The sequence below is a fragment of the Megascapheus bottae genome, chromosome 10 (assembly GCF_031878675.1).
Source record: "Megascapheus bottae isolate mThoBot1 chromosome 10, mThoBot2.hap1, whole genome shotgun sequence".
Taxonomy (NCBI): Eukaryota; Metazoa; Chordata; class Mammalia; order Rodentia; family Geomyidae; genus Megascapheus; species Megascapheus bottae.
Genome location: NC_143518.1, coordinates 66320396 through 66346190, shown reverse-complemented (window position 1 = coordinate 66346190; position 25795 = coordinate 66320396). Strand labels below are relative to the sequence as shown.

At 46.7% G+C, this 25795-nt stretch overlaps 1 protein-coding gene across 1 annotated transcript in view; it reads left to right on the top strand.

The window, feature by feature from the left end:
* The first annotated feature begins 2208 nt into the window (after positions 1-2208).
* Enah (ENAH actin regulator) overlaps positions 2209-25795 on the top strand; it is a 112322-nt gene continuing 88735 nt past the window's right edge. The window contains exon 1 of the mRNA XM_090341584.1: positions 2209-2389. Within this exon, the coding sequence (XP_090197710.1) occupies positions 2343-2389 (47 nt within the window). The 5' untranslated portion in view covers positions 2209-2342. The remainder of the gene's footprint in view (positions 2390-25795) is intronic.

Below are 25795 nucleotides of genomic sequence, written 5' to 3'. Positions count from 1 at the left end.
GTGTAGAGGACCCGGGGGGTGCCTGTGTGTGTGTGTGTGTGCAGAGGACCCGGGCGGTGCCTGTGTGTGTGTGTGTGCAGAGGACCCGGGCGGTGCCTGTGCGCGTGCAGAGGACCCGGGCGGTGCCTGTGTGTGTGTGTGTGTGTGTGTGTGTGCAGAGGACCCGGGCGGTGCCTGTGTGTGTGTGTGTAGAGGACCCGGGGGGTGCCTGTGTGTGTGTGTGTGTGTGTGTGCAGAGGACCCGGGCGGTGCCTGTGTGTGTGTGTGTGTGCAGAGGACCCGGGCGGTGCCTGTGTGTGTGTGTGTGTGCAGAGGACCCGGGCGGTGCCTGTGTGTGTGTGTGTGCAGAGGACCCGGGCGGTGCCTGTGCGCGTGCAGAGGACCCGGGCGGTGCCTGTGTGTGTGTGTGTGTGTGTGTGCAGAGGACCCGGGCGGTGCCTGTGTGTGTGCAGAGGACCCGGGCGATGCCTGTGTGTGTGTGTGCAGAGGACCCGGGCGATGCCTGTGTGTGTGTGTGCAGAGGACCCGGGCGATGCCTGTGTGTGTGTGTGCAGAGGACCCGGGCGGTGCCTGTGCGCATGCAGAGGACCCGGGCGGCGGGCATACGTGGAGGAACCAGGAAGGTCCCGCACCCCCAGCCTCCCGAGCTCCCCTTACCGCCCGGCTCCGGGTGGCCGCGCCCCAGGCGCTGCTGGGAGGTGAAAGCCACGCCGAGGCCTAGGCGCCCCGCCCGCGCCGGGATTCCCTGCCCGCGTGACGACGACGACGACGACGACGACGACGGGGACCCGGGCGGCGGGGAGGCTCCCGCCGCTTCCGCTCCGTCCCGCGCCTCCCCGCCGCCGCCCGCGCCCCGCCTCGCGCCCCTCCAGCCCTTCCCCCAGCGTCCTCCCCACGGCCGCCCGGGCCCTCGCCAGGGGCGGGCGGAGCGGGGCCGGCGACGCGCTGGCGGCGACCCCGGGGCGGCTGCGCTGGGGAGCCCCGAGGTCGAGGCGCAGGCCCGCCGGAGCCCCGAGGGGGCGCGGCCGGCCCGCCCTGCGGGGACCCGGGCTGCGGGGACAAAGGGCCGCGCGGCGGGCGAGCGGGCTGGCGCGCCCCTCCCCGCAGTCCTCCATCCCGCAGTCCCCCCTCCTCCCCGCAGTCCCCCCTCCTCCCCGCAGTCCTCCGTCCCGCAGTGCCCCCTCCTCACCACAATCCCCCCTCCCCGCAGTCCTCCCTCCTCCCCGCAGTCCCCTCCTCCCCGCTGACCCCTCCTCCCCGCAGTCCTCCATCCCGCAGTCCTCCATCCCGCAGTCCCCCCTCCTCTCCGCAGTCCCCCCTCCCCGCAGTCCCCCCTCCCCGCAGTCCTCCATCCCGCAGTCCCCCCTCCTCGCAGTCCCCTCCTCCCCGCAGTCCCCCCTCCTCCCCGCAGTCCCCCTCCCCGCAGTCCCCTCCTCCCCGCAGTCCCTGCTCCCCGCAGCCCCCTCCTCCTGCAGCCCCCTTTCTCGCACTCCCCTCCCCGCAGCCCCCTCTTCCTGGAGACCCCGCCCAGCGCGGCCCCGGCAGGCCCCGCCCACCCTCCGCGCGGCCACGCCCAGCAGGCCCCTCCCTTGGCCCCGCCCACCCGCCGTAGCCACGCCCCCGCACGTCGGGCGCCTGAGAGCGAGGGGGAGGAGGGGCGCAGGGAGGAGGGGGGCAGGGGAGCGGGGGGAGGGCAGGGGAGCGGAGATGGCGAGGGAGGCGCGGCCGGAGCGGGAGGCCGGGGGGAGGGCGCGGGGGAGGGCGGCGGCGGCGGGGGCGGGGGCGGCCGGCGGGGGAGGGCGGCGCCTGCGCGCTCCCCGCGCCCCGCCCCCGGCGCCCCGCGGCGCTCCCGACTCTCCTCCCGCGGCTGCGGCGTCTGCGGGTCCTCCCGGTCCTCGCGGTCCTCGCGGTCCTCGCGGCGGCGGGCCGGCCTGTGGAGCGGCGGCGGCACCGGTGGGCGCCCGACGAGGCCGGCGGACGAGCCCGAGACCCGCGCCGCGGCCGGCGCGACGGCGATGGAGTAGCCGCGGCCGCCGGAGCGCAGCGCCGCGCAGCCGACCCCCGCCGGGCCCGCCTGGCCCGCCGGCCCCGAGGAGGAGACCGCGCCCGGCCCCTGAGGAGAGACCGCGCCCGCGCGGCGTCCGCCGGGCCCGCCGGCGCCATGAGGTGAGGGGCGCGCGGCCCGGCCATTGTGCCGCGGGCCCGGGCCCCGGCGGGACCCCCGGCCGGCGCCCGCCCGGCCCGCCTTTGTCCGCTCCTCCGCGGTGCTCCGGCGCCCGCACCACCGCACGCTGCAGACTCGAACCCGCGCCCGGCGCTGTCCGCGGCCTCGCGGGGCGGCCATGCCGTGGGGCGCGGGCGGGGAGGGGCGCGGGCCGCCGCCTGGCAGGTACTCGCGCCTCCGCGTCCGCGTCCGCGTCGTCCTTCCCGGGGGAAAGTTCGGCCGGGCCGCGGTTTCCCCGGCGGCGGGGGCCGGGCGGGGGCCGGGCCGCGGCCTGGCCAGGTGCGCGGGCCGCGGGGCGGGGCCGGGGTCCGCCTCCCGCTCCCCGCCGCGGGGCTCCAGCCCGGGGAGCGCCCCCCGCGGAGCGGGCCGCGCGGCGTCCCCGGCGGCGTGGGAGAGGGAAGGAGCCGCGCTGCGGTGTGTCGCTCACCGGGCTCCCCCTCCGCGGCGGGGCGGGGGCCCGGGAGCCGGAGCGGGGGGCCGGGGCCGGGCCGGGCGGCGGGGGCCGGGAGCCGGAGCGGGGGCCGGGCCGGGGGGGCGGGGGCCGGAGCCGGGGCCGGGACGGGGGCCGGGACGGGGGACCGGGGCCGGAGCGGGGGTGGAGGCCGGAGCAGCAGCGGGGGCCGGAGCGGGGGGCCGGAACCGGGGGCCGGGAGCCGGAGTCGGGGAGGGGGCCGGAGCGGGGACCGGAGCCGGGGGTCGGGGCGGGGCCGGGGTCGGGGCAGGGACCGGAGCTGGGGGCCGGGGGTCGGGGGCCGGGGGCCGGGGCGGACGCCGGAGCCGGGGGTCGGGGGCCGGGGGCCGGGGCGGACGCCGGAGCCGGGGGCCGGGGGCCGAGGTCGGGGCGGGGACCGGAGCCGGGGGCCGGGGTCCGGGGTCGGGGCGGGGACCGGAGCCGGGGGCCGGGGTCCGGGGGCCGGGGCGGGCGCCGGAGCCGGGGGCCGGGGGCCGAGGTCGGGGCGGGGACCGGAGCCGGGGGCCGGGGTCCGGGGTCGGGGCGGGGACCGGAGCCGGGGGCCGGGGGCCGGGGCGGGCGCCGGAGCCGGGGGCCGGGGCGGGGGCCGGGGCGGGGGCCGGGGTCGGGGGCCGGGGGCCGGGGCGGGCGCCGGAGCCGGGGGCCGGGGGCCGGGGGCCGGGGCGGGGGCCGGCCGGCCTCCTCCGGGTCCTTTCGGCAGGGTGGGCTTCCAGCGCCCGGGGACGGGAGTCCTGAAGCTCCTTTGTGTTAAAGATTCATGACCAGGCGATTCCCAGACCTCCCCGGAGCGGCGCCAGGAGATTGGAGCGGTGCAGCCCACGAACTCCTGCGCCTCGCCGGAGCGCCGCGGCCCGGAGCTCTGGACCCGCTTCAGTAGCTTCCGCCTCGCTCTTTAGACTCCGTGCGGGTCGTGTGGGGGCTGGGGGTGGTTGATACCAAAATCAGTTACACCACATGCCCGTTGTTTGTGTGTGGCGTTGTACCTGTGGTTATATGCAAACTTACTATGAACTTGATAGGAGTTATATTCTGCCCGATTCTTAACTGCAGCCTGTATTCCTGATGACCTTAAAGATTAGTGTAATGCTGTCTAAGCGACCCTGTTATCCTTGGTGATTTCACACAGGCTAGCAAATCAGTCTAAGAAATAATTGTGGCATGCAAGTCACAAACCATAACTCTTGTAAAATGCAGTTTGGGAAACTTGCATGTTTGTACTTTCTATTTTGTACTTTTTAAATGAAGCTTCTCATGTTCTTGAAAGTTCAGGAACAGTAATAAAATACATATAAAATATGTCATATAACCCTACATATTGTTCATTTGAGAAATCAGATCCACAAGGGTCTTGCAGACCAGAAGATAATAATGTTTTGTCAAATGTTAACTAGATTATTTTGGGAAGAAAATGTTAAATTAAAAGGAGTACTTTAAAATAAAAAGTCCTAGAGTTCAAACATTTTGAAAGGTGAAAGATTAAAATTAGGAAAGAGTGTTCTGGAAAGCTTAGGAGTTCTTGTCTTAGTCAAATGTAACTTTTGTTTTCTTGCTTTATCCCATAATTGTAGAAAGCAAGGAATCACTGCTGTTTTTCCAGGAGCATAATCATAGAACATGGGACTCAGGTCTAAAAAGTTCTCTTAAGGCCTCTAGGGTAATACTTTGTAGACAAATTGTAAATAATTTTAAGAACAGAAAAAAAGAATGAGCTTTTGACTTTGAGAGGCATTGGAATAATTGGAAGGTGTTTGTTCAGTTTTGGTGTGCGTATGTTGCTGAGAACCTGTGAAGGTAGGATGGGTGGGTCCGTCACCTGAATAAAAGGTTCTCCTGTGGGTAGTAGTTTTGTGGGTATTTTGGTCCTTAAGCAAGGATTTCTTATTAGTATTCACTAGTTCCTATGATACTTTTAAATAATGTAAGACATACATGGTAAATTTTTAAAAGTTCAGTCTGTTTTAGTCATATGAAGGATAGTTTTGGTCTTTAAGATGTCCTCCAGAAGACGCTAATGACAGCTCTAAAAATAGAAAATGATAAATGTTACAGTGTAAATATTATTTAAAATCTCTTAGATTAATTTCAGGAATAGTTGCTGACATACAGAAGGGAGAACTGAACAGTCCTTTGTGTTTGAGTCTGTCATAAGGCATTTTACACATGTAAAATACTATAGATTTGTTAATTTTGTTTAAAGGTAAATATTAAAAATGAAAAAGTCTTGCTTACACAGAATGGTAGAAAGGTTGAGACTAAAAACACAGGCATTTTTAGTATCCAAGTTTTTGGCTATTTTTAAAATTTAATTTTGTTGTCAAGGTGAGGTACAGAGGGGTTACAGTTACATACTTAAGGTAGTGAGTATATTTCTTGTCAAATATTGTTACCCTCAAGTTATTGGCTTTCTGATTTTATTTTATCCAGTGTTTGAAAAGTAAAAAGTTTTTTTGGGGGGGAGGGGTTGTGGGACTTGAACTTAAGGCCTGGGTGCAGTCCCTTTTGTTCAAAGCTAACCCTCACTTTGAGCCACAGTGCCACTTCCGGTGCTTGGTTAATTGGCAGAAAGAGTCAGACATTCCTGCCCTGCTTTTTCCAGGCCTGCCCCCGGCTGGCTTTGAACCAAGATCTCAAGATCTCAGCCACCTGAGTAGCTGGGGATTACAGGTATGGACCATTGGTGTCGGCAAAAGGAATTTTTTGAAGTGTTTGTGTAACAAAGATTCTGCATGCCTTTTAGATCTCCATGTTTTAGCAATAGGTTGTTACTTATATAAGATTTTTCCAATAAGAGGAGTTGTCTTATCTAAAGTAACTGCCTATAGTCTAGTCTCAAGAGAATTTTGGGTTGCTGTTCTTGTGTCTTTAGTAACAGCAGGCATCTACTAGCTACTCTTTCTGTTGTAAGAAGACATGATGGGGTTGTGAGAATTTATTGACCTTGAGATAAGCACATAATTATATTGACATTTTAAAAAATTCGGTAAGGATAGAGGAAATCTTTACTGGGCTGTGAAGATTAAATGACAATAGAAGATACTTTGAGTGCATGCAAGCCTTATACAGTTGTGTTATTTATCTTGTGTACTGTCTACTTTTATTTTAGACCAGTTGAGTAAAACTTTTGTTTTTTGTTTTGGTTGGTCATGGGCTTGAACTCTGGGCCAGGGTACTGTCCCTGAGCTCTTCAGCTCAAGGCTGGCACTGTACCACTTGAGCCACAGAGCCACTTCCAGTTTTCTGGTGGTTAATTGGAGATAAGAGTCTCAGGCCCTTTTTTGTGCCCAGAGTAGCTTTGAACCTTGATCCTCAGATCTCAGCTTCCTGTTTAGGATCACAGGCGTGAGCCACTGGCGCCCAGCAGAGTTGAGTAACGTTTTTGAACAGTTTTACCTCTGGACTTTATTTAAGGGTGGACACTTGTGTTTCTGGGCTTGGTAGGAAAGAACACTGGGATTCATTACTGATAATTTGGTTGGCCAGTGGCTCCCCCAGGCTGGCACCAGACGTGGGTTCCTGGAATGTCCATTATTTGACCACCATCTGTGACTACTCTAGGTTTATTTTGTAGGTGAGGAAACTTCAGTTTCTTCCTGTGTGTAGCATCTCTGAAGGACTAGTTGTGATTTTGTCACCTTTATTTATGTAATGATAAATCCATGTTTTAGAGTGGTATAATCAAGGATTGGAAATCCAGGCTGCATGTGCTGACGTCAACAGAAGTCAATAGAGACAGTGCTGTCATTTCCCAGGATCATAGCATTAAGATAGTCTCTCTCCTTTTTTTTCCTGTGGGTCATGGGACTTGAACTCTGGGCCTGGGCATTGTCTCTGAGCTCTTCAGTTCAAGGCTACCCCCCCTACCCTTGAGCCAAGCCTCACTTTCCGTTTTCTAGAGGTTAATTGGAGATAAGAGTCTCAGGTCCTTCTGTGCTTTGGCTGGCTTTGAACCTTGATCCTCAGATGAGCTCAGCCTCCTGAGTAGCTAGGGTTACAGGCATGAGCCACTGCACCCAGCTGAAGTAAGGTATTCTTGAAAGGATGCAAATAGTCTGTTCCCATGGGTCTTCATTTATACTTGTAGCTGTTGGATGTGTGATTCTCCCACGAAGATTTATTTTAGGTTCAAGAGCCATATCTTCAGTTTCCTGAATATCAGTATCATAGGTGTTTATTAAGTGACTAAATCTTGAATAGGAGTGTGCCAAACTTGATACAGTATTCATGGTTTTCATTATCTTGTTACTCCAGTTGGCATCAGTAAAATAACTCATAGGGATCTTGTGAATGGCAGAAAAAAAGAATTATGCACTGAGCTGACGCTTTGGGTATTTTATCCTTCACATGGAGTGCAATAGTTCAATTTACAACTTGTTAAATAGTGTTTACCATGAAGAGAAGAAAGAGTTGGGAAAATTAGGGTGGGGGGGAAAGGATAGTCAGACCTTCCTGTTACCCCCAAGCCCCTTGAGATGAGTGGAACACCAGTGAGAATCTGAGCTCCGGTGCACCTGAGTGGGCACTGCTCCAAATAAGGCTGTATGCTTTCCTAGGTAAGAAACAAGTGGGTTCTTTGACCCTTCAGGAGTAGTTCCTGACTTGTCTCCTTCCCCACCCCAACCCTGGTCCTGCATGTGCTGGACACTCTTGTTGTTTTTTTGTTGTTGTTGTTGTTGTTTTTTGTGTGTGTGTGTAGGTTATAGGGCTTGAACTTGGTCTGGGCACTGTCTCTGAGCTCTTCATCTCAAGGCTACCAAGGCTACCAACCTACCCTTGAGCCAAGCCCCACTTCCCGTTTTCTAGAGGTTAATTGGAGATAAGAGTCTCAGGCCCTTTTGTGTCCCAGATGGCTTTGAACTTTGGTCCTCAGATCTCAGTATCCTGAGTAGCTAGGATGACAGGCGTGAGCCACACTTTCAGCACATGTATCTTTTTTTATACCACTACTGTGTCATCTCCCTCTCCCCCACCCCTTGAGCCGTACTGGGGTTTGAATGCAAGGGTTTTAAATTTACAAGTGATCTGTCACTTGCCTCCAGTCTTGCTTTTTACTGATTATTTTGGAGATGGAATCTGGTGACCTTTTCTGCTCTGCTGGTCTTGAACTATGATCTTGCATTATGATCTGAAAGATCAAAATTATAGGCATGAGCTGCTGGAGCCTGACTGCTATTGCCTTTTTCTATTGTTATCTGAATCTGTTTGACCTGTATTGTAAACTTCTTGAGGACAGGTGTATGTGTGTGTTGAACACGGTACCTGTGGAAAACTCCACTGCTGAGTCATATCACTAGTTTTAAGGGTCTGAGTGAGCTTACATATTTAGGATACCAGCACAATGCTACAATATTTGGCTAATACTGGATATCTATATAAAGTTTGGCCTTTTGGTATCTCTTCTACGACCTTATTTACTAATAATAACAGTGACCAGTTTTGGAGTGCCTGTAACTTGATACAAGCTTAGAAGCTGTACTGGGTACTATGGGATGCACAATTTTTGGCAGATGATTTGTTAATAAAATGATTTAAACAAAAATCAACATTGTGATTACAGGGCTGGATTTGGAATTTGCTGTAGTTTGAACTCAGGATTTGTGTGCTGTCTCTTAGCTTTTTGCTTAAGACTGGTGCTCTGCTGTTTGAGCCACAGCTTCACTTCCAGCTTTTTGGTAGTTGGAAGTAAGAGTTTCAAAGACTTCTCTGCTTGTGCTGACTTGAAACAGAAATCCTCAAATTGTAGTCTCCAGAATAGCTAGGATTATAGGCATGTGCCACCAGCAGCCAGCTGGAATTTGTTTCTTATTCTTCAACAAAGCAGAGCTGTAGTTAGCCTCAAATTCATTTAATTTTAAAAGCCCTGGGAAGCTATCTTTACTGTATTGTTAAGTATTGATTAATAGAAAAAAATCTATTTTTTTTAGTCCACTTAATGGAATAATTCAGATATATTTTAGCATCAAGTTTGTGAATCTCTCTTGATTTAGCTTGTTTCTCCCTGTTAGATTAAGGCCAAATCTATGTAATCTCATTTAACCATGATTTCTCCTGAAAGCCCTGTCTTTAAAAACACCCACATTGTACTATATGTAAGCCAAGAGAACACCATTCTTTACTGCTTGGCAGAGCACATCTCTATGAAAGTAACTAATGCCCAGGTGAGTTATAGTAGGCTTTGTTTCTTGTAACTGTAGGGAAATAGTTAACTAAAGAGGGAGGAGATATACAAAGACTTGGAATTGTATAGGAATTTCCTTACATCGGAAAACTTCTGTTTTTTAGCGATTCTAATAAATTTAATATGCAACTTTTTTTTGGGGGGGGGCTCAGTCTTTGGGCTTGGACTCTGGGACCTGGGCGCTGTCCCTGAGCTCTTCAGCTCAAGTCTACTGCCCTCCCTACCTCTTGAGCCACAGCCCCACTTCTGGTTTTCTAGTGGTTAATTGGAGGTAAGAGTCTCATTGTCTGTAGTGCCCAGGCTGGCTTTGAACCTTGATCCTTGGATCTCAGCCTTCTGGGTAACTAGGATGACAGGCGTGAGCCACCGTGCTCAGCACTAACACACTTTTGCAAAGTGTCCTTTTGGTGGGAAGCATTGTTAATGTGTCTTTAAGAAGTAAATGGTCTGTGTGTAGACTATAGGCTTTGAAGTCAACTCTGGGTTCAAATCCTACTTTTGAACTAACTCATTTCTCTCATTTGTGAGTAATTGACCAACTTTTTTTTTTGGGTTTGGGGCTTGAACTCTGGGCTTGGGTGCTATCTCAGGCTAGTGCTTTGCGACTTGAGCCACAGCTAAGCCACCGCACCACTTCTGCTTTTCTGGTGGTTAATGGGAGGGAAGAGTACCATGGACTTTTGTGCCTGGGGTGCTTTGAACTGGGATCTTCAGATCTCAGCCCCCTGAGCAGGAAGGGTCACAGGCGTGAAGCACCAGCGCTTGGCCATTTACAAACTTTTTTTCCATATTTGAATTTCTTTTGTAGAACAGTTAATTTCTGCATTATAGAGTTGTTGGGAAAATTAAAATGTGGCATAACATGCTGACATACAAAGTGGGTTTGATAAGAATAATTCCTATCCTTTTTATGGAAGTCTTAACATCTCATGTGTATGTTAAAAATGTGGAAAAAAACATATAAAATGTTGCAGATACTTTAGAAAACAGTTTGCAAGTCTTCAAAAATTTAGAGTTTTATGACCTATCAGTTTCACTAATAGAAATACAAAGAAAAAAATGAAAGTGTATATCCACCTAAGAAGCTTGTACACAAATACTCATGCCATCATCATTTGTAAAGCAGCCCAGATATCCAAAAATGACCACCATGTGTGGTATATTCATATAATGATACAGTAGTTGGTCATTGAAAGGAAGAAGTACTAAGGATTTCACAGAGAAGGAAAAGGTCCCTTACTAGGTGATCCGTTTATAGAACATGTGCAGAATAGTCAGATTTGTACAGACAAGCAGGACATGGTTGCCAGGACCTGGGAGGAATGGGAAATGGCTTCTGATTCTGTATAGAATTCCTTTTGGGGGTGATGAAAATGTTCTGGAATTAGACAGTGGTGACAGTTAAATAACCTAATGTGTACATTAAGAGCTACCCACAGGTCGTGAGTGTGGCCTAGTGGTATAGTGCTTGCCTAGCATGCACGGAGGCTCGGGTTCAATTCCTTGGTACCATTTACATAGGAAAAAGCCAGAAGTGCTGGGTGTGGTGGCTCACACCTGTAATCCTAGCTACTCAGGAGACTGAGATCTGGGGGTCACTGTTCAAAGCCAGCCAGGGCACTAAAGACCATTATACTTTTATCTCCAATTAACCACTAGAAAATCGGAAGTGGTGCTGTGGCTCAAGGGGTTGGGCTGTAGCCTTGAGCTGAAGAGCTCAGGATCAGTGCCCAGGCCCACAACCAACAATTTTTAAAAAAGAAAGAGAAAGAAAAAGCGAGAAGTGGTGCTGTGGCTCAAATGGTAGAGCTCTAGCCTTAGGAAAGCCCAAGGACAGTGCTCAGGCCTTGAGTTCAAGACCCAGGACTGGGGGAGGAAAAAAAAAAAAAGAGCTGCCCACCCTTAGATGATCGTTGTTACCATTTATTCACTGGGAGAGATAAATGTCAGAAGGAAATTTAATTTGCTTTTTACTTTTGTTAAAACTGACATTTTTCTTACTTCAGGTGAACACTCACATTGTCCTCTTTTGTAAAGGAAAGCTCTTGGAGACGTGACTGCTGGGCTTTTCCTCTGTGGGGAACCGGCCGGGAGTGCTGAGGGCCTCTGAGAGCCTGGGCATATTGTGAAGCTGACCTTCAGTCTAAGCTTAGCAGCCATCTCTGGTGGGTGCCTCCTTTTGACTATGGCTGAGGAAGGACACCAGGGAAAGGTGATGAAGCAGATCTATCAGAATGCTTTGGAAACTTGCCAGGGGTGGTATTGGGGTTTCACCTCAGGACCTTGCACTTGCTAGGCATTCTGCCATTTGAGTCACTTCCCTTGGTATCTTCCCTTGGTAAGGACTTGGGAGAATATCTGGTCTAGGTAGTTTCTGATGGTAGGATTTTGCTCAAGGCTAGTGCTCTGTTACTGAGCTGTAGCTCCACATCTGGCATTTTTGGGGTTAATTGGAAAAAAGAATCAGATTTTCCTACTCTTGGCTTTGATCCTCAGTCCTCAAATTTCAACTTCCTGAGTAGCTAGTGCTCTGCCTCTTGAGCCAAAGACCGATTTTTGGCATTTTGGTTGTTAATTGGAGATAAGCCTCTCATAAGACTTTGGTTCGCAGAGTGGCTTTCGTCCTCCGTCCTTCTGTCTTAACCTCCCTGCATAGCTAGGACTGTGGACAGGAGCCACCATCGCCCAGCTCATGGTTGCCATCAGGTAGAGACATCATTTATCATATCTGTGAAGGACAGTTGTTGACACTTTTACTCTGCAGATGAGTTACAAGCAGAAGTTGTCAAGTTTGTCCAACCCACCAGCAGTATGGAAACTCAAGAGTTAGTGGTGAATCTTGAGTCCAGAATTGAAGGGCAGGCCAATATCTGGAGGTGGAGGTAGAATTTCTGTGTCACAGTCTTGATTCAGAGTCCCTTTTTTTTTTTTTTTTTTTTTTTTTTTGCCAGTCCTGGGCTTGAGCTCAGGGCCTGAGCACTGTCCTTGGACTTTCTCAAGGCTAGAGCTCTACCACTTGAGCCTCAGCACCACTTCCGGCTTTTTGCTACGTATGTGGTACCGAGGAATCGAACCCGGGTCTTCGTGCATGCTAGGCAAGCACTCTACCACTAGGCCAAACTCCTGGCCCCTTCAGAGTCCCTTCCTTCTGTACTGGCAATCCTTGACATACTTTGACTTGTGGGTACATCACCCCAACCTTCTGCCTCTGTGGTCACATGACTTTCTTTCTGCTTCTGTACTGACATAACTTTTTCCTTGTTTAGTAGTCAGGATCTTGCCCAGTCTCGTCTGGAACATGTGATCCAAGTGCTGAGGTTACAGGTATACATATTGAGCTGGGTGGAATATTTCCTTTCAGAAAGAACCCTGGCTATATTAGATTAAGGGCCTACCACCCTGTTCTTTCCCCAGTAACTCTTTCTTTCTTTCTTTCTGTCAGTTGTCGAGTTTGAATTCAGGGCTTCAGTGCTATCCTTGAGCTTTTTTGCTCAAGACTAGGGCTGTATCACCTTGAGCCACAGCTCCACTTCTTGTTTTTAGGTGGTTAATTGGAGATGAGTTTCCACGAACTTTTCTGCCTGGGCTAGGTTTGAACCATGATCCTCAGATCGTGACCTCCAGAGGTCACAATCCTCTAGGATTACTGACATAAGCCACCAGTGCTTGGCAAAAACTGTTTCTTGGTCAAGTCATCTCGTATGACTAGGTCTTTAACTGCATTTCTTTGCCCAGGTTTCCATTTTGGGTATGTGTCACTTTGGTTTCATTCATCTTTCACTTTAGTTAGATGAGCTGTCTCTATGTCAAATAGGAAGGAATCTTGCTTATGCAAGTTAAGCATATGTAGGTACCTGCAAAGAATCCATAAAGCCATGAGAGGTAATGAATTTAGCAGGGTTGTGGGGTCTGAGAATTACACATAAACAATGTTTTGTTTCTACCTAGCAGCAATGTACCATCCCAAAAGAAACTAAGGAAAGCAGTTCCACTTACGGTAGCATTTAAAGGAATAAAATACCTAGGAATCATTTGCATTTTCTTGGCTCAAAGGTGAAATACTTGTGCATTGATTACTTTTTTAAAGAAGATCTAAATAAAAGACTTGTGTTTATAATTCTGGAGAACAATATTGTTAAGATGACAGTACTTACTACCTGCAGTGATATAGTGAAGCTACAGTGAAGTTCCTACAAAAATAACATTTTTAAAATAGAATAATTTGCTGGGTACTAGTGGCTCATGCCTGTAATTGTAGCCTCTCAAGAGGCTGAGATTGAGGATTGTGGAAGCCAGCCTTAGCAGGAAAGTCTGTGAGACTCTCACCTCCACTAAGCACCAGAAACACTGGAAATGGCTCTGTGACTCAAGTGGTAGAACTCTAGGCTTGAGCAAAAAGTCTCAGGGACAGTGCCCAGGTTCTGAGTTCAAGTCCCATGATTGACAAATATATAAAATAAGAATAGAAACAGAAAAATCCATCTTAAACTTGATATGGGGTTTTAAGAGGCTCTGAATTAGCACTCCCCCCACTCCCATCTTTAAGAATTGGAGTACTCTTATTATCAAGCTTAAAACTTGGTTTAAAAACAAAAAAAGCCAAGGTAGTCAAAATAGACTACAACTGGCATCTGGACAGACCAGTGACTAGAGAGTCCAGAAACAAATTCTTTTCAGTAAGAGGACAAGAGTAGTGAATGGGGAAGAAAACCAATCTTTTTCAACAAATGACACTGGGAAGGCCAGTTTTGAAACAGTGTTTTTCTCACATCTACATCAGGGTACTTAATCGTGGCGTGGCACATATCCGGAGCTAGATGATCTCATCTTGTGTGGCTGTGAGCTCTATATGTGAGGTGCTGTCTGTGTGTCTGCCAACCTTTTTCTCTCCTGATGTCTGTCTCCAGACATTGCCAGGTTTTTACGAGGACAGAAAAATCATCCCAGTTGAGAACTGTCATTCTGAATTCTATAACCTACTGTATAACTCATTAATTTTATAAATAGATTCACTATACTTTAACTTCTTTTGACAGTATTGGGAATTTGAACTTGTAGACATGTGCTTGTGTTTGATGACTTAAGCCTTTCCCTGTCTCCAGCCCCAGATAGAGCCTGGCGCTTTGGCACTGAGCTGTGTTCCTCCTCTTCCTCCTCCAGCTTGGGATACAGGTGTGTTTCACTGGGTCTTCCCCATTTTTCAGTGCTCAGAGCATGGTGGCGATACCACCTCTTGGGATGAATTCCAGGCTACTTAGTGAGGCTGTTCTAAAAATTAACAGTCCAAGTCAGGTGGTAGAAGCCTGTTTGTAAGTTAGAAAAACATTCACGTTTTGAATTTTTTTTTTTTTTTTTGGTGGGTCATGGGGTTTGAACTTGGCCTGGGCGCTGTCCCTGAGCTCTTCAGCTCAAGGCTACCACCCTACCCTTGAGCCAAGCCCCACTTCTTCTTTTCTAGAGGTTCACTGGAGATAAGAGTCTCAGGTCCTTTTGTGCCCCTGCTGGCTTTGAACCTTGATCCTCAGATCTCAGCCTCCTGAATAGCTAGGATGACAGGTGTGAGCCACCATTCCGTCAAGATTAAATTTTTTGACCCCTCAAATCTGGTTTTAAGTTTCTTCAGTGATCCAGATACCTAAAAGGTGAAGTTCAATAGAACATATACCCTAGTCTAGGCCATGATTTCTTGGCATGGAATAGAACATCTCTGGACCTCACCTTTGGTTAATATTTGCTCATACCAGGTACAAACCAAGAGGGCTAACCGGTTATATGTAACTTAATACTCCTTACTGAGGTAATGTGTGTTACATGTTGGATGACCATGTAGAGATGAGGCTCCTTACCTGGATCATGAGACCGCTGTCCTCGTCTTCATTTTGAGGTTGGAGGGGGACTGAGGCTTAGTGACTTGGCTGGTGTCATGCTGTTGGGAGGTGACAGCTGAGATGCCGAGCAAAGTCCTGTACAACTTCTAAGGCCTTGCTTCTAGGTTCTTTACAAGGCCTCTTACTGTCTCATCTTTCACTGCTGTTTACTTCTCAGATTTCATTTTCTGTCCTTAAGATCACATCTAGGGCTGTCTGGACTCTCAGGCTGGAGTTGGTGTGGTAGTGGTAGGAAACATGGCAGATGGACTGGATTGTATAGGTTTACTGAGTGACAGGCAGTAAAGGAACAGAACCAGTGAGTCCTGTACTTCTGTAAATTACTTGTCTTTTCTTATGCTTCCTGCAGGGAAGAGTGCATCCCCAGGAAATGGGACTCTCCCCCTGCGCCCCCCCCCAACCTTTCTCCCACTTCCAAACCCAAACCTGTGTGTACTTGACCTTCCTTTAAAATGATTTCGACTTTCCTGGCAAGTTAATGACTTCTAGCTTGAGGTTTTTGGAGATAGTAAGGATGATGATGATGATTATTTATTTTTTGCTGTCCCTGGGACTTGAACTCAGGGCTTGGCCACTCTTCCTGGTCCTCTTTGTGTCAAGGCTAGCACTCTACTCATTTGAGCCCACAGCCCCACTTCCAGCTTTTTTGAGTAGTTTATTGAAGATAAGAGTCTCACAGGGACTTTCCTGCCTGGGCTGGGTTTGAACCACAGATCTCAGCCTCCCAAATAGCTAGGGTTACAGCCGTGAGCCACTGGTGCCCAGCTTGAACTCAGGGCCTGGGCACTGTCCCTGGCTCTTAGTGCTCAAGGCTAGTGCTCTACCACTTGAGCCACAGTGCCACTTCCTTATTGAACACCCATGTGTGTACTAAACTTTGTCTATAACCCGAAGATGCCAGCATTTATGTGTATGATATTTCAGGCTTATGTGTTTATATATAGATGCATGTAAGAGCTAGTAAATTTAAAGTGCTTCTAAGTATTTTTCTCAGTGGACTATTACAAGCAGAGCAGTTCATACAGTTAAAGTGTCATTTAATCTTTGAAAGTTTTGAGAACTAGTGTTTTAAATTGATTCTGTATTGAATCTGTTTCTTAATCTATTTCTTGGGTAGAGCTTTGCAGTCACGAAATGTTCTCTGAATAAAAAGGGAAAGACCAAAACAAAACTGTCAGGAGTAATTGCAATTTTAATTTTTAGTTCTTTAAATATATAATTTTACTTAAAAAAGTTTGTATAGTGTTAACAGCTTTATGTTTGTTGGAAGTCCATAGAAATAGTTCAAATTCTGAGAAGAGTTAATTTAACTATTAGGAAATTAGTTATTGTAAATTAATGACTTTTGAAAATAAACTGAAAGGATTACGTTTTCTGAATTTTGAAACAAAAGGTATGTGGGTATGCTGTTACTTAGCCTTTTTTTTTTCTTTTTTTGAAGCTCTCTTAGAGATGTTTTTTAAATGAAATATGGTCCAAAATTAGGTTTTCACTGTCTTTTGCTAAGCAGAGGAACACTGAGAACATGAAGAGGCTTGCAGAACACTTCCCTACCAGTATATCATGGCTGTAAAGCAGGCGAGAAGTTGGGCTGGTGACATTCAACTTTGAATGTTGGTGGCTGTTGGCGAATTTGTTTTTGAATAGTCTCACAACCCTGATAGGGTTAATTGAGGCTTGGCAAATCAAGAAAAGGAATTCTGTGCTGTGTCAGACTGCAGAATCTTGTTGCTATGCAACAAACATTCTCAGTCAGTATAGGGTATAGTAAATTGGTATTCTCTGTCCCTTTTCACCACATGCTCATTTTGTAATCTGAGAGGAGTAGTTAGAGGCAGTTTTGCATGGTTTTATTTTAAAACGGGCATCAGAAGATTTTTGTTGCTATTTGTAATTGGTTACATTTTTCCATACCAGTGTAGACGATATGCTAAAATGCTATGTTTAGAGTTTATAGATCTGTTTCTTGGTTGTCTCAGGTTAGAGCAGTGGATTGTTATTGTAAGAAAGGTATTTTTGCTAATTTCGAGTGCAGGTTTTTGCCTGAGCATTCAAGTTAAATAATGTGAACATTTGAACTTTACCATAGTATGACCAACATCCTGAAATTTATTTTAGAAGAATATGAGCCTAAAAGTTGATACCAACATCCTAAAAACCTTTTCATAAAGGTATTTTTTTAATATATATTTTGTTTGTTTATTTATTTATTTATTTATTTATTTATTTTTCCAGTCCTGGGCTTGGGCTCAGGGCCTGAGCACTGTCCTTGGACTTTCTCAAGGCTAGAGCGCTACCACTTGAGCCTCTTCTGGCTTTTTCCTATGTATGTGGTACCAAGGAATCGAACCCGGGTCTTCGTGCATGCTAGACAAAGCACTCTACCACTAGCCAAATTCCCGGCCCCTCATGAAGGTATTTTTAAAACAAGTATATGTAGAATATATTTGTTTTCTACTCGGAAAAATTAAAATGTTTAAAAAATGGACAAATAGGGCCGGGAGTTTGGCCTAGTAGTAGCGTGCTTGCCTAGCATGCACGAAGACCCAGGTTCAATTCCTTGGTTCCACATACATAGAAAAAAGCCAGAAGTGGTTCTGAGGCTCAAGTGGTAGAGCTCTAGCCTTGAGAAAATCCAAGGACAGTGCTCAGGCCCTGAGCTCAAGCCCAGGACTGGCAAAAAAAAAAAAAAAAAAAAAAAAAGGACAAATAATAGCTTTTTACGATATATAAAAGTTGCCATCCATTTTAACCATGACAAAGTGTCCTTTAACCATCTGCTGACGGGAAGTAGATGCACATTGTGGTACAGCCCTTACTGCTGTCCGTTTTAAAGCTGTGCAGTGGGTCTGTGTGCTCCACTTAGAACTCAGCCCGGGCTGTCTTCTAAATCCTTTGGATGAATTAATCATCATAACAACCTCTGTGGTAAGCACTTTTGTTCCAAATGAGAAGACTGAGGTAGAGACAGGAATACAAAACTAGTGATTAGTGGAGCTAGCCTTCCAACACCAGCAATCCAGCTCTTTCATGCTTTTAACTACTGTGCTATGTTGCCCTCTTTTGGAATGCCTCTCTTTTCTGTTTAAAACAGTGCTTTTCTTTCTTTTTTAAGTTACTTTCTATAGCTTTTAAAAATAAAGTTAATAGATTTTTATATCATTTGGGGCTGTTCATGAATTAGTTTGGGTATAAATCACTAATTTTTTAGGCATATTTTCTAGGATGAAGTTTCTTTTATATTATTTTAATATATAAAGTTATACATGCTATGGTCATATAAAACAAGTTTTAGTTTACCTAAAAAAGGTAAATTTCTGTACCATTTTACATGCTATTCCTTTCTGAAGAGTGTACAGATAATGCAATATATTTTTGGTAGCTTAATACAAATATACAAAGGTATATTCTTAAATGATGCAGTCTACAGCCAGTCGTCATGGGTCTCCTTAATATTTTCTAAATACATGATCTCATTCATGGATCATAAAATTGTGTTAGTGATCCTGAATAAAGGATAGTGGACAATATAAAAAGGGAGAAAAGCAGAGCTAGAACTTGTTTGAACTTAAAAGTTAGTATGAGGGGTGGGCTTTGTAGACTGCCTTCTGCAGAAAAAAATGTTGTAATTAAAGAATATGATTTTACATCATATTTCAAGTGACATGTTTAACAAGTATTCAAGAAGGGACTCTATATACAATCACTGGCACTTTGATTTTAGAACATAATTAAAATTAGGCTGAGGGTTTGTATGTCATAGATACATATTAATCTGTGTAATGAAATATGTCCATAGAATCATACATTTTTATGTCTATGTAGTTGTGTTTATATTTCCAATACCATGTCCATAGCATTGGGTATGCAAATATTGAGTCTTTGCTCTTGTACTGTGTGGATCTAATAGCCACATATTAAGGATACCATGCGCCTTTTGTTCCTTTGATCTTGACTTGTCTCACTCAACACGATTCGCTCTAGCTTATTCCACTTCCCTGCAAATGCCGTTATTTTATCTTGTCTGTTGGCTATGTAGAATTCCATTGTGTGTATATATACCACACCATATTTTCTGTATCCGTTCATCTGCTGTAGGGCATCTGGGTTGTTTCCATTGCTTGGCTATTGTGAATAGAGCAGAGATGAACATAGCTGAGCAGGTGTCTTTATAATATCCTGGGTCATGCTGTTCAGGGTAGATGCCCAGAAGTGGTATGGCGTGATTGTAGGGAAGGTCTCTTTTCAGTTCTTTAAGAAACCTCCACACTTGTGAAGTAATGCATGCACCTTTTATCTGGTAAATATAATGTAACCCTTCTATTAATTACAACAAAAAAATATATGGAAAAAAAAAAAAACCAAACCTCCACACTGCCTTCCAGAGTGGCTGAACTTGCTTACAGTCCCATCAGCAGTGCAGTAGGTTCCTCTTTCTCCACAACCCCACCAGCATCTGTCATTGTTCAGAATCTTAGCCATTCTGATTGGGGTAGGGTGGTATCTTAGGGTTGTTTTTATTTGCATTTGCTCTATGACCATGGATGATGAACATTTTCTCATATGCTTTTCTGCTATATTAACCTCTTCTTTTGATAAGGCTCTCTTTAGTTCCCTTGCCCATTTAGTAATTGGTTTGTTGGGTGTGGAGGGATTAGTTTCTTGAGTTCCCTATAGATACTGGATATTAAGCATTTGTCAGATGTATTATTATTAAATATCTTTTCCCAGTTGGTTGACTGCCTTTCTATTTGAGTAGCTATGCTTTTATCAGGAATACTTTTTAGGAACACGTTTTTAAATATATTTTTTATTGTTACTGTAAAGGTGACCGGCAGAGGGGTCATAGTTACATAAGTGTCACCTCTTTCCTCATTTTCTACTTTTTCCCTCCTGACTTTCCTCCCCCATGGACAGTTCTTTGAGTTTTTTTTTTTGCAGTTGGATCTCTTTAGAGTCCAAGTTGGTCTCAACATGGCAATCCCCCTGTCCTGCTAGTGCTGAGGTTATATAGGTAGGCTTCCATTCCCACTCCCTAAGGAACATAACTTTCCCCTTGACCTCCTCCTTTCCTGTTTGAATGTTTTTCTGTGAGATCTGCTTTGGGATGCTGCTTTGTGGGCCATGATCTCAGGATTTGTATAGATTCCCATCTGTTCCCCAGGTTTGCTCCACAGTTGCCAGATCAAGGGTGTAGAGGAGTTCCTCAGTTCCTGTTTCCCCATCAAGACGCACATGTGGAAAGCATTTCAAAATGTCTCACCAAAAGGAGAGTCTCATAAGTGGAAGTTGTAGTGAGCAGTTTGTTTTAATGTAAAAGGGTACAAGTAGAGAGGAATGAAAAACAAGGGGGGGGGTTTGCTCCCTACCCAGGAAATAGGAGTGGTCTCAAATGCAGGCTCTGTGTGTCCTTTGGTACTGTCTGACCTGGTTTATTGCAGATGAGAGTCTCAGAAGACTTCCCTGCCCAGGCTGGCTTCAAACTATAATCCTCAGATCTCAGTCTCCTAAGTAGCTAGGATTATAGGCATGCACCACTGGCACCTACCTACCCAGATTTTTTTTTTTTTTTGGTGGGTCATGGGGCTTGAACTTGGCCTGGGCACTGTCCCTGAGCTCTTCAGCTCAAGGCTACCACCCTACCCTTGAGCCAAGCCCCATTTCTTGTTTTCTAGAGGTTATTTGGAAATAAGAATCTCAGGTCCTTTTGTGCCCAGGCTGGCTTTGAACCTTGATCCTCAGATCTCAGCCTCCTGAGTAGCCAGGCTCACAGGTGTGAGCCTCTGTGCTTGGCTTCTACCCAGATATTTGTGATGACCAATTTATTTGAAAGCACAAGACTACTAAGTTGTCTAGCATTTATCATCAGTGTCCTATGTTTGCTAGGATTATAGGCATGAGCCACTGGCACCCACCTACCCAGATTTTTTGTGTGTGTGTGTGGGTCATGTGGCTTGAACTCAACCTGGGCACTGTCCCTGAGCTCTTCAGTTCAAGGCTCCTTGAGCCAAGCCCTACTTCCCATTTTCTAGAGGTTCATTGGAGAGAAGAGTCTCCGGTCCTTTTGTGTCCGGGCTGGCTTTGAACCTGGATCCTCAGATCTCGGTCTCCTGAGTAGCTCGAACGACAGGCAGGAGCCACCGTGCCCAGCTTGTGACAGAGATTTATTGAGACAGAGACTTGACAAGTCTCCTGCTGGCCTTGACCTCTGCCTTCTTCCATCCTGGGCCTCTCCCATGTCACCATGTTGCACTGGGCTGTGTGGCCTGGTGCTGCGTGCATTGGCCATGAAGAAGGTGGTGGAGGTAGGACTCCTGACCCGGTGCCTTTGTTCCTGGTGTTCCTTTTTATAGGAGACCTCAGGCTCTGTTAAATAGTTTTTATCATTTTATCTCAAGACAAAGAAAAACATATCTCCAGCTATTAAGCTATATAAGGCTTTACTGAATACCTCTATTTAGTTGATTTTTAGTTCCTAATTATGTGAAATAGTTTTAAAATAGTTCAGGATAGCTGGGTGTGGTGGCTCCCGTCTGTATACCTATCTACTCAGGAGGCTGAGATCTGAGGATCGAGGTTCAAAGCCAGCCTGGCACTAAAGCACCTGAGACTCTTTTCTCCAATTAACCACCAGGAAATCGGAAGTGGCACTGTCCTCCAAGGGTAGGGTGGTAGTCTTGAACTGAAGAGCTCAGGGACAGCGCCCAGGCCCGGAGTACAAGTCTCATGACCAACCCCTCCCCAAAAAAAGAAAGAAAAAAAGAAAAGACTCTCCGACTTTAGTGCCCAGGCCAGTTTGAACTGTGATCCTCAAAATCTCAGCCTCCTGAGTAGCTAGGATGACAGGCGTGAGCCACTAGTGTCTGGCTTTTTTTTTTTTTTTTTTTGGTGGGGTGCTGCTACTGGGCTTGAACTCCAGGCCTGGGCCCTTGTCTCTTAAGTTTATTTTGTTCAAGGCTGGTGCTCTGCTACTTGAGACACAGCTCCATTTCCAGCTTTTTGGCAGTCATAAATTTTTCCTGTCCAGGCTGGCTTCAAGGTGCAGTCCTGGGGTCTCAGCCTCCTAAGTAGCTAGGGTCATAGGCACAAGCCACTGTTCCCAGCTGCAGCATTAGTTTTCAGTTGAGACACAGTGGAGGTTTACTTTTTTTTTTTTTTTGCCAGTCCTGGGCTTGGGCTCAGGGTCTGAGCACTGTCCTTGGACTTTCTCAAGGCTAGAGCTCTACCACTTGAGCCTCAGCACCACTTCCGGCTTTTTTCTATATATGTGGTACCAAGGAATTGAACCCGGGTCTTCGTGCATGCTAGGCAAGCACTTTAACCACTAGGCCAAACTCCCGGCCCCGGAGGTTTACTTTTTACTTGGTTGTAATTCTCTATCCTTTTCACTGCCATTACATCTTTATTTGGGGGAAGAATAAAAGCTATTGTTATTACAATTACCATTTGATCAAAGGCTAATTTTAGCGTTCAAGTATATTAGCTGTATACCAAAACAATAGGTTGTACGTGGACTTTTTTCTTCAAAATTTAAAGCTAGATCTTTGTATTCAACGTAAGTTATATTATGATACCTTCTCTGATGGTTCGCTATCATTCTGGGACTTTGTGTGAACTAGCATAGTGCTTTCTGAAAGGGCAAGTACAAGATACCCTTGCTTTATATCTGTTTTAAACTTTATTTGGTATGTGTTTGGTGTGTTCATAAGTAACAGCTATTTAAGCTTCTTTTTTTTTTTTTGAGATTTTAGTATATTTCTTATTTGCATTTCAGAGCTTAGCAGACAGATTGATTTCTGTGGTTGGATAAACACATCAATTCCTTTCCTTTTTGAAACTGCACTTGATACTAAGTGTTGAATTTGAAGATGAGCAGAGTGTGGGGGGGGAATAGATGAAGTGGTATTTACAGTGGTACTTCCCCCAACTTTTACTATTTTATTTTATTTTTGCCAGTTCTGGGCCTTCAGCTCAGGGACTGAGCACTGTCCTTGGACTTTCTCAAGGCTAGAGCTCTACCACGTGAGCCACAGCACCATTTCTGGCTCTTTTCTATGTATGTGGTACCGAGGAATTGAACCTGGGTCTTCGTGCATGCTAGGCAAGCACTCTACCACTAGGCTAAACTCTCGGCCCCTACTATTTTTTAAAATGAACTCAGGAACATTTAAATGTTTTTAAGCTTATTTTAAAAGCTGTAGATGTAGTTTAAGAAAGTGTTTTAAGAACTTCCACGTCTAATTTTAATTATCCATACCTTTTGAAGGAAAAGGATGTCTTGGCATTGATTTGTGGTGCCCTTTCTCTTTCATTAAGTTCTCACTTAGTTCTGCTTCACCTTAGCTCTTGCACTTGGGGCCTAATTCTCCTTAACTATTGTGGCTATCCTTAGGATCTCTTCATGCAAGCTGCTGCCTTGCGTGTCCACATAAACGTTCTGGGCTAAGTCGACAGCATTTTTTGTAGGTTAGCCTGTGTGGGGAGGTGGATGGCGCCAGTGTCTCGTTTGAGGACAGTGTCACTCTTCTTTTTCCAGGGCAGTGGCCAGGGTTTCTCCCTGTGCTGGATAGATAGCTTAATAACACCATTCTTCAAGAGGAATAGAGCTAGAGGATTTTATTGTTATTATTATTTTGTACTTCTTTATAATTAAACCATAGAGACTGTCTTGCCCATTTCTTCTTTGCTTTCGTTGACATAACCATGTGAGTTTTTTCTTCTTGTCCCTAGTATGGAGAATTTAAAAAAATGCAGTTGTTGGATGTGATGAGGCAGTATTTAGGATATTTTATACCTCCTTGTTTTTTGTTTTTTTTCTTGGTGTGTCATGGGGCTTGAACTCTGGACCTGGGCATTGTTCTTGAGCTCTTCAGCTCAAGGCTACTGCTGCCCTACCCTTGAGCCACAGCCCCACTTCCTGTTTTCTAGAGATTAATTGGAGATAAGAGTCTCAGGTCCTCTTGTGCCCGGGCTGGCTTTGAACCTTGATCTTCAGATCTCAGCCTTGTGAGTAGCTAGGATTACGGGTGTGAGCCACCACACCTGGCATAGTTTTGAGATTTTTTTTTTCATTACCAGTTTTTACTTTCAGGTTTTGCTTTTGTCTGAGTCAGCGTCAGCCTCTTTCCTGCTGCATAGCCAGGTCCCAGCAACTATGCCTAACCTGTTGATTGAGATGACTCTCAGTAACCTTTCTGCCCATGCTAGCTCTAGACACCTCCAGGTCTCCACTGTCAGAGTAGCTGGGACTATAGGCAGGGCTCATTCAGACTTCTTGTCTCCCTTTCAGCTAGGATGGGGTGTCTTGTGGTTGGGGTCTATTTCATTGTCCATGAATGTTGTGGGGCAGAAGTTATTACGCAGGGATGCTGTGTCCTCTCCAGCCTTTCATCTGGAGGCTGTCCTGGCCCTGCCTCCTAGCACTGATTGGGACAGTCTGATAGTTGGGTCAGGGAGGTCCACCAGGTGTCTTCAGTGTAAAGATGGTCCTTTCTCTGAGTAGTGGAGGACTGTGAGGGCAAAAAAATACCGTCTCCAGCCATTGTCTCCTCACTCTTAACAAGGTTTTGCTTCAAGTCCTATAAGAATTCAAGTTACAGTTAAGATGGTTTTATTCTTCTGCCTTGCTTCATAGTTTTTGAGTATGAAGATTGCATACACAGCTCTCCTTTTTCTTTTACACCTTGCCTTCTATTTGATTGATAAATTTAAAAGTTGCACATTCTTTATTCCTGTTTTTGGTCATTTGTCTCTGCCTTAAAAACATGTATATGTTTTCCCCTGTTGTTAAGAAAATCTTTATTATATTCTTATTTCCTTGGGCATGGCTTTCTCTTACCAATATTCCTCAGAATGGCAATATTTAGTTGTTGGTTTTTTTTGGTCGGTTGTGGGACTTGAACTCTGAGCAGGCACTGTTCCTGAATGATTCAACTTCAGGCTAGTGCTCTACCACTTGAGCCACAGCACTACTTCTGGTTTTCTGGTGGTCAATTGGAGATAAGAGTCTCACAGACTTTAGTGCTGGGGCTGGCTTTGAACCCAGATCCTCAGGTCTCAGCCTCCCGAATAGCTAGGATTACAGGCATGAGCCATTGGCATCCAGCTTTACATTTCTTTTTGAACAATGTCACTCTCTCCCAGGATCTCACTCCCAGCTTTTAGCTTTTTCTTTTCTTTCTTTCTTTTTTTTTTTTTTTTTTTGCCAGTCCTGGGCTTGAGCTCAGGGCCTGATCACTGTCCTTGGACTTTCTCAAGGCTAGAGCTCTACCACTTGAGCCTCAGCACCACTTCTGGCTTTTTGCTATGTATGTGGTACTGAAGAATCGAACCCGGGCCTTTGTACATGCTAGGCAAGCACTCTACCACTAGGCCACACTCCCGGCCCCTAGCTTTTTCTGTTTTGGTCATTTGTGGGGCTTGAATTTTTAAAAAATGTGTGTGTGTGTAGGTATGTGTGTGTGTGTACTCTCCCTTCCCCCTTCCTGTTTTCTGTTTTTATTTCCATACTCTGTGTCAGCTTTCTCTTAAAATTCTCTTAAAATTCACTTTGCAAACGACCAAAGTAATAATTCAAATAAAGTTTGGTATTTACTTTTAAAAGGAAAAAAAGTCTGGGCCTGGAGTTTGGCCTAGTGGTAGAGTGCTTGCCTAGCATGCATGAAGACCTGGGTTCCGATTCCTTGGTACCACATACATAGAAAAGGCCTGAAGTGGTGCTGAGGCTCAAGTGGTAGAGCTCTAGCCTTGAGAAAGTCCAAGGACCGTGCTCAGGTCCTGAGCTCAAGCGCAGGACTGGCAAAAAAAAAAATAATAATAAATAAAATTTAAAAAAAGAGAAAAAAGTCCTTTGAAATTAATGGTTTGTATACAAGACATTTGTGCATTAAACTGAAGTGGATTTTGGTCCAGCTAAGACCTCTTAGGTTTCTTCTGTTCTTTAAAGTTAGCTGTTTCCTAATTAGAAAAGAAAAAAAAAATGTAGGTCAGGGGTGTATACCTGGAATCCTAGCTACTTAGGAGGTAAAGATAGGAGA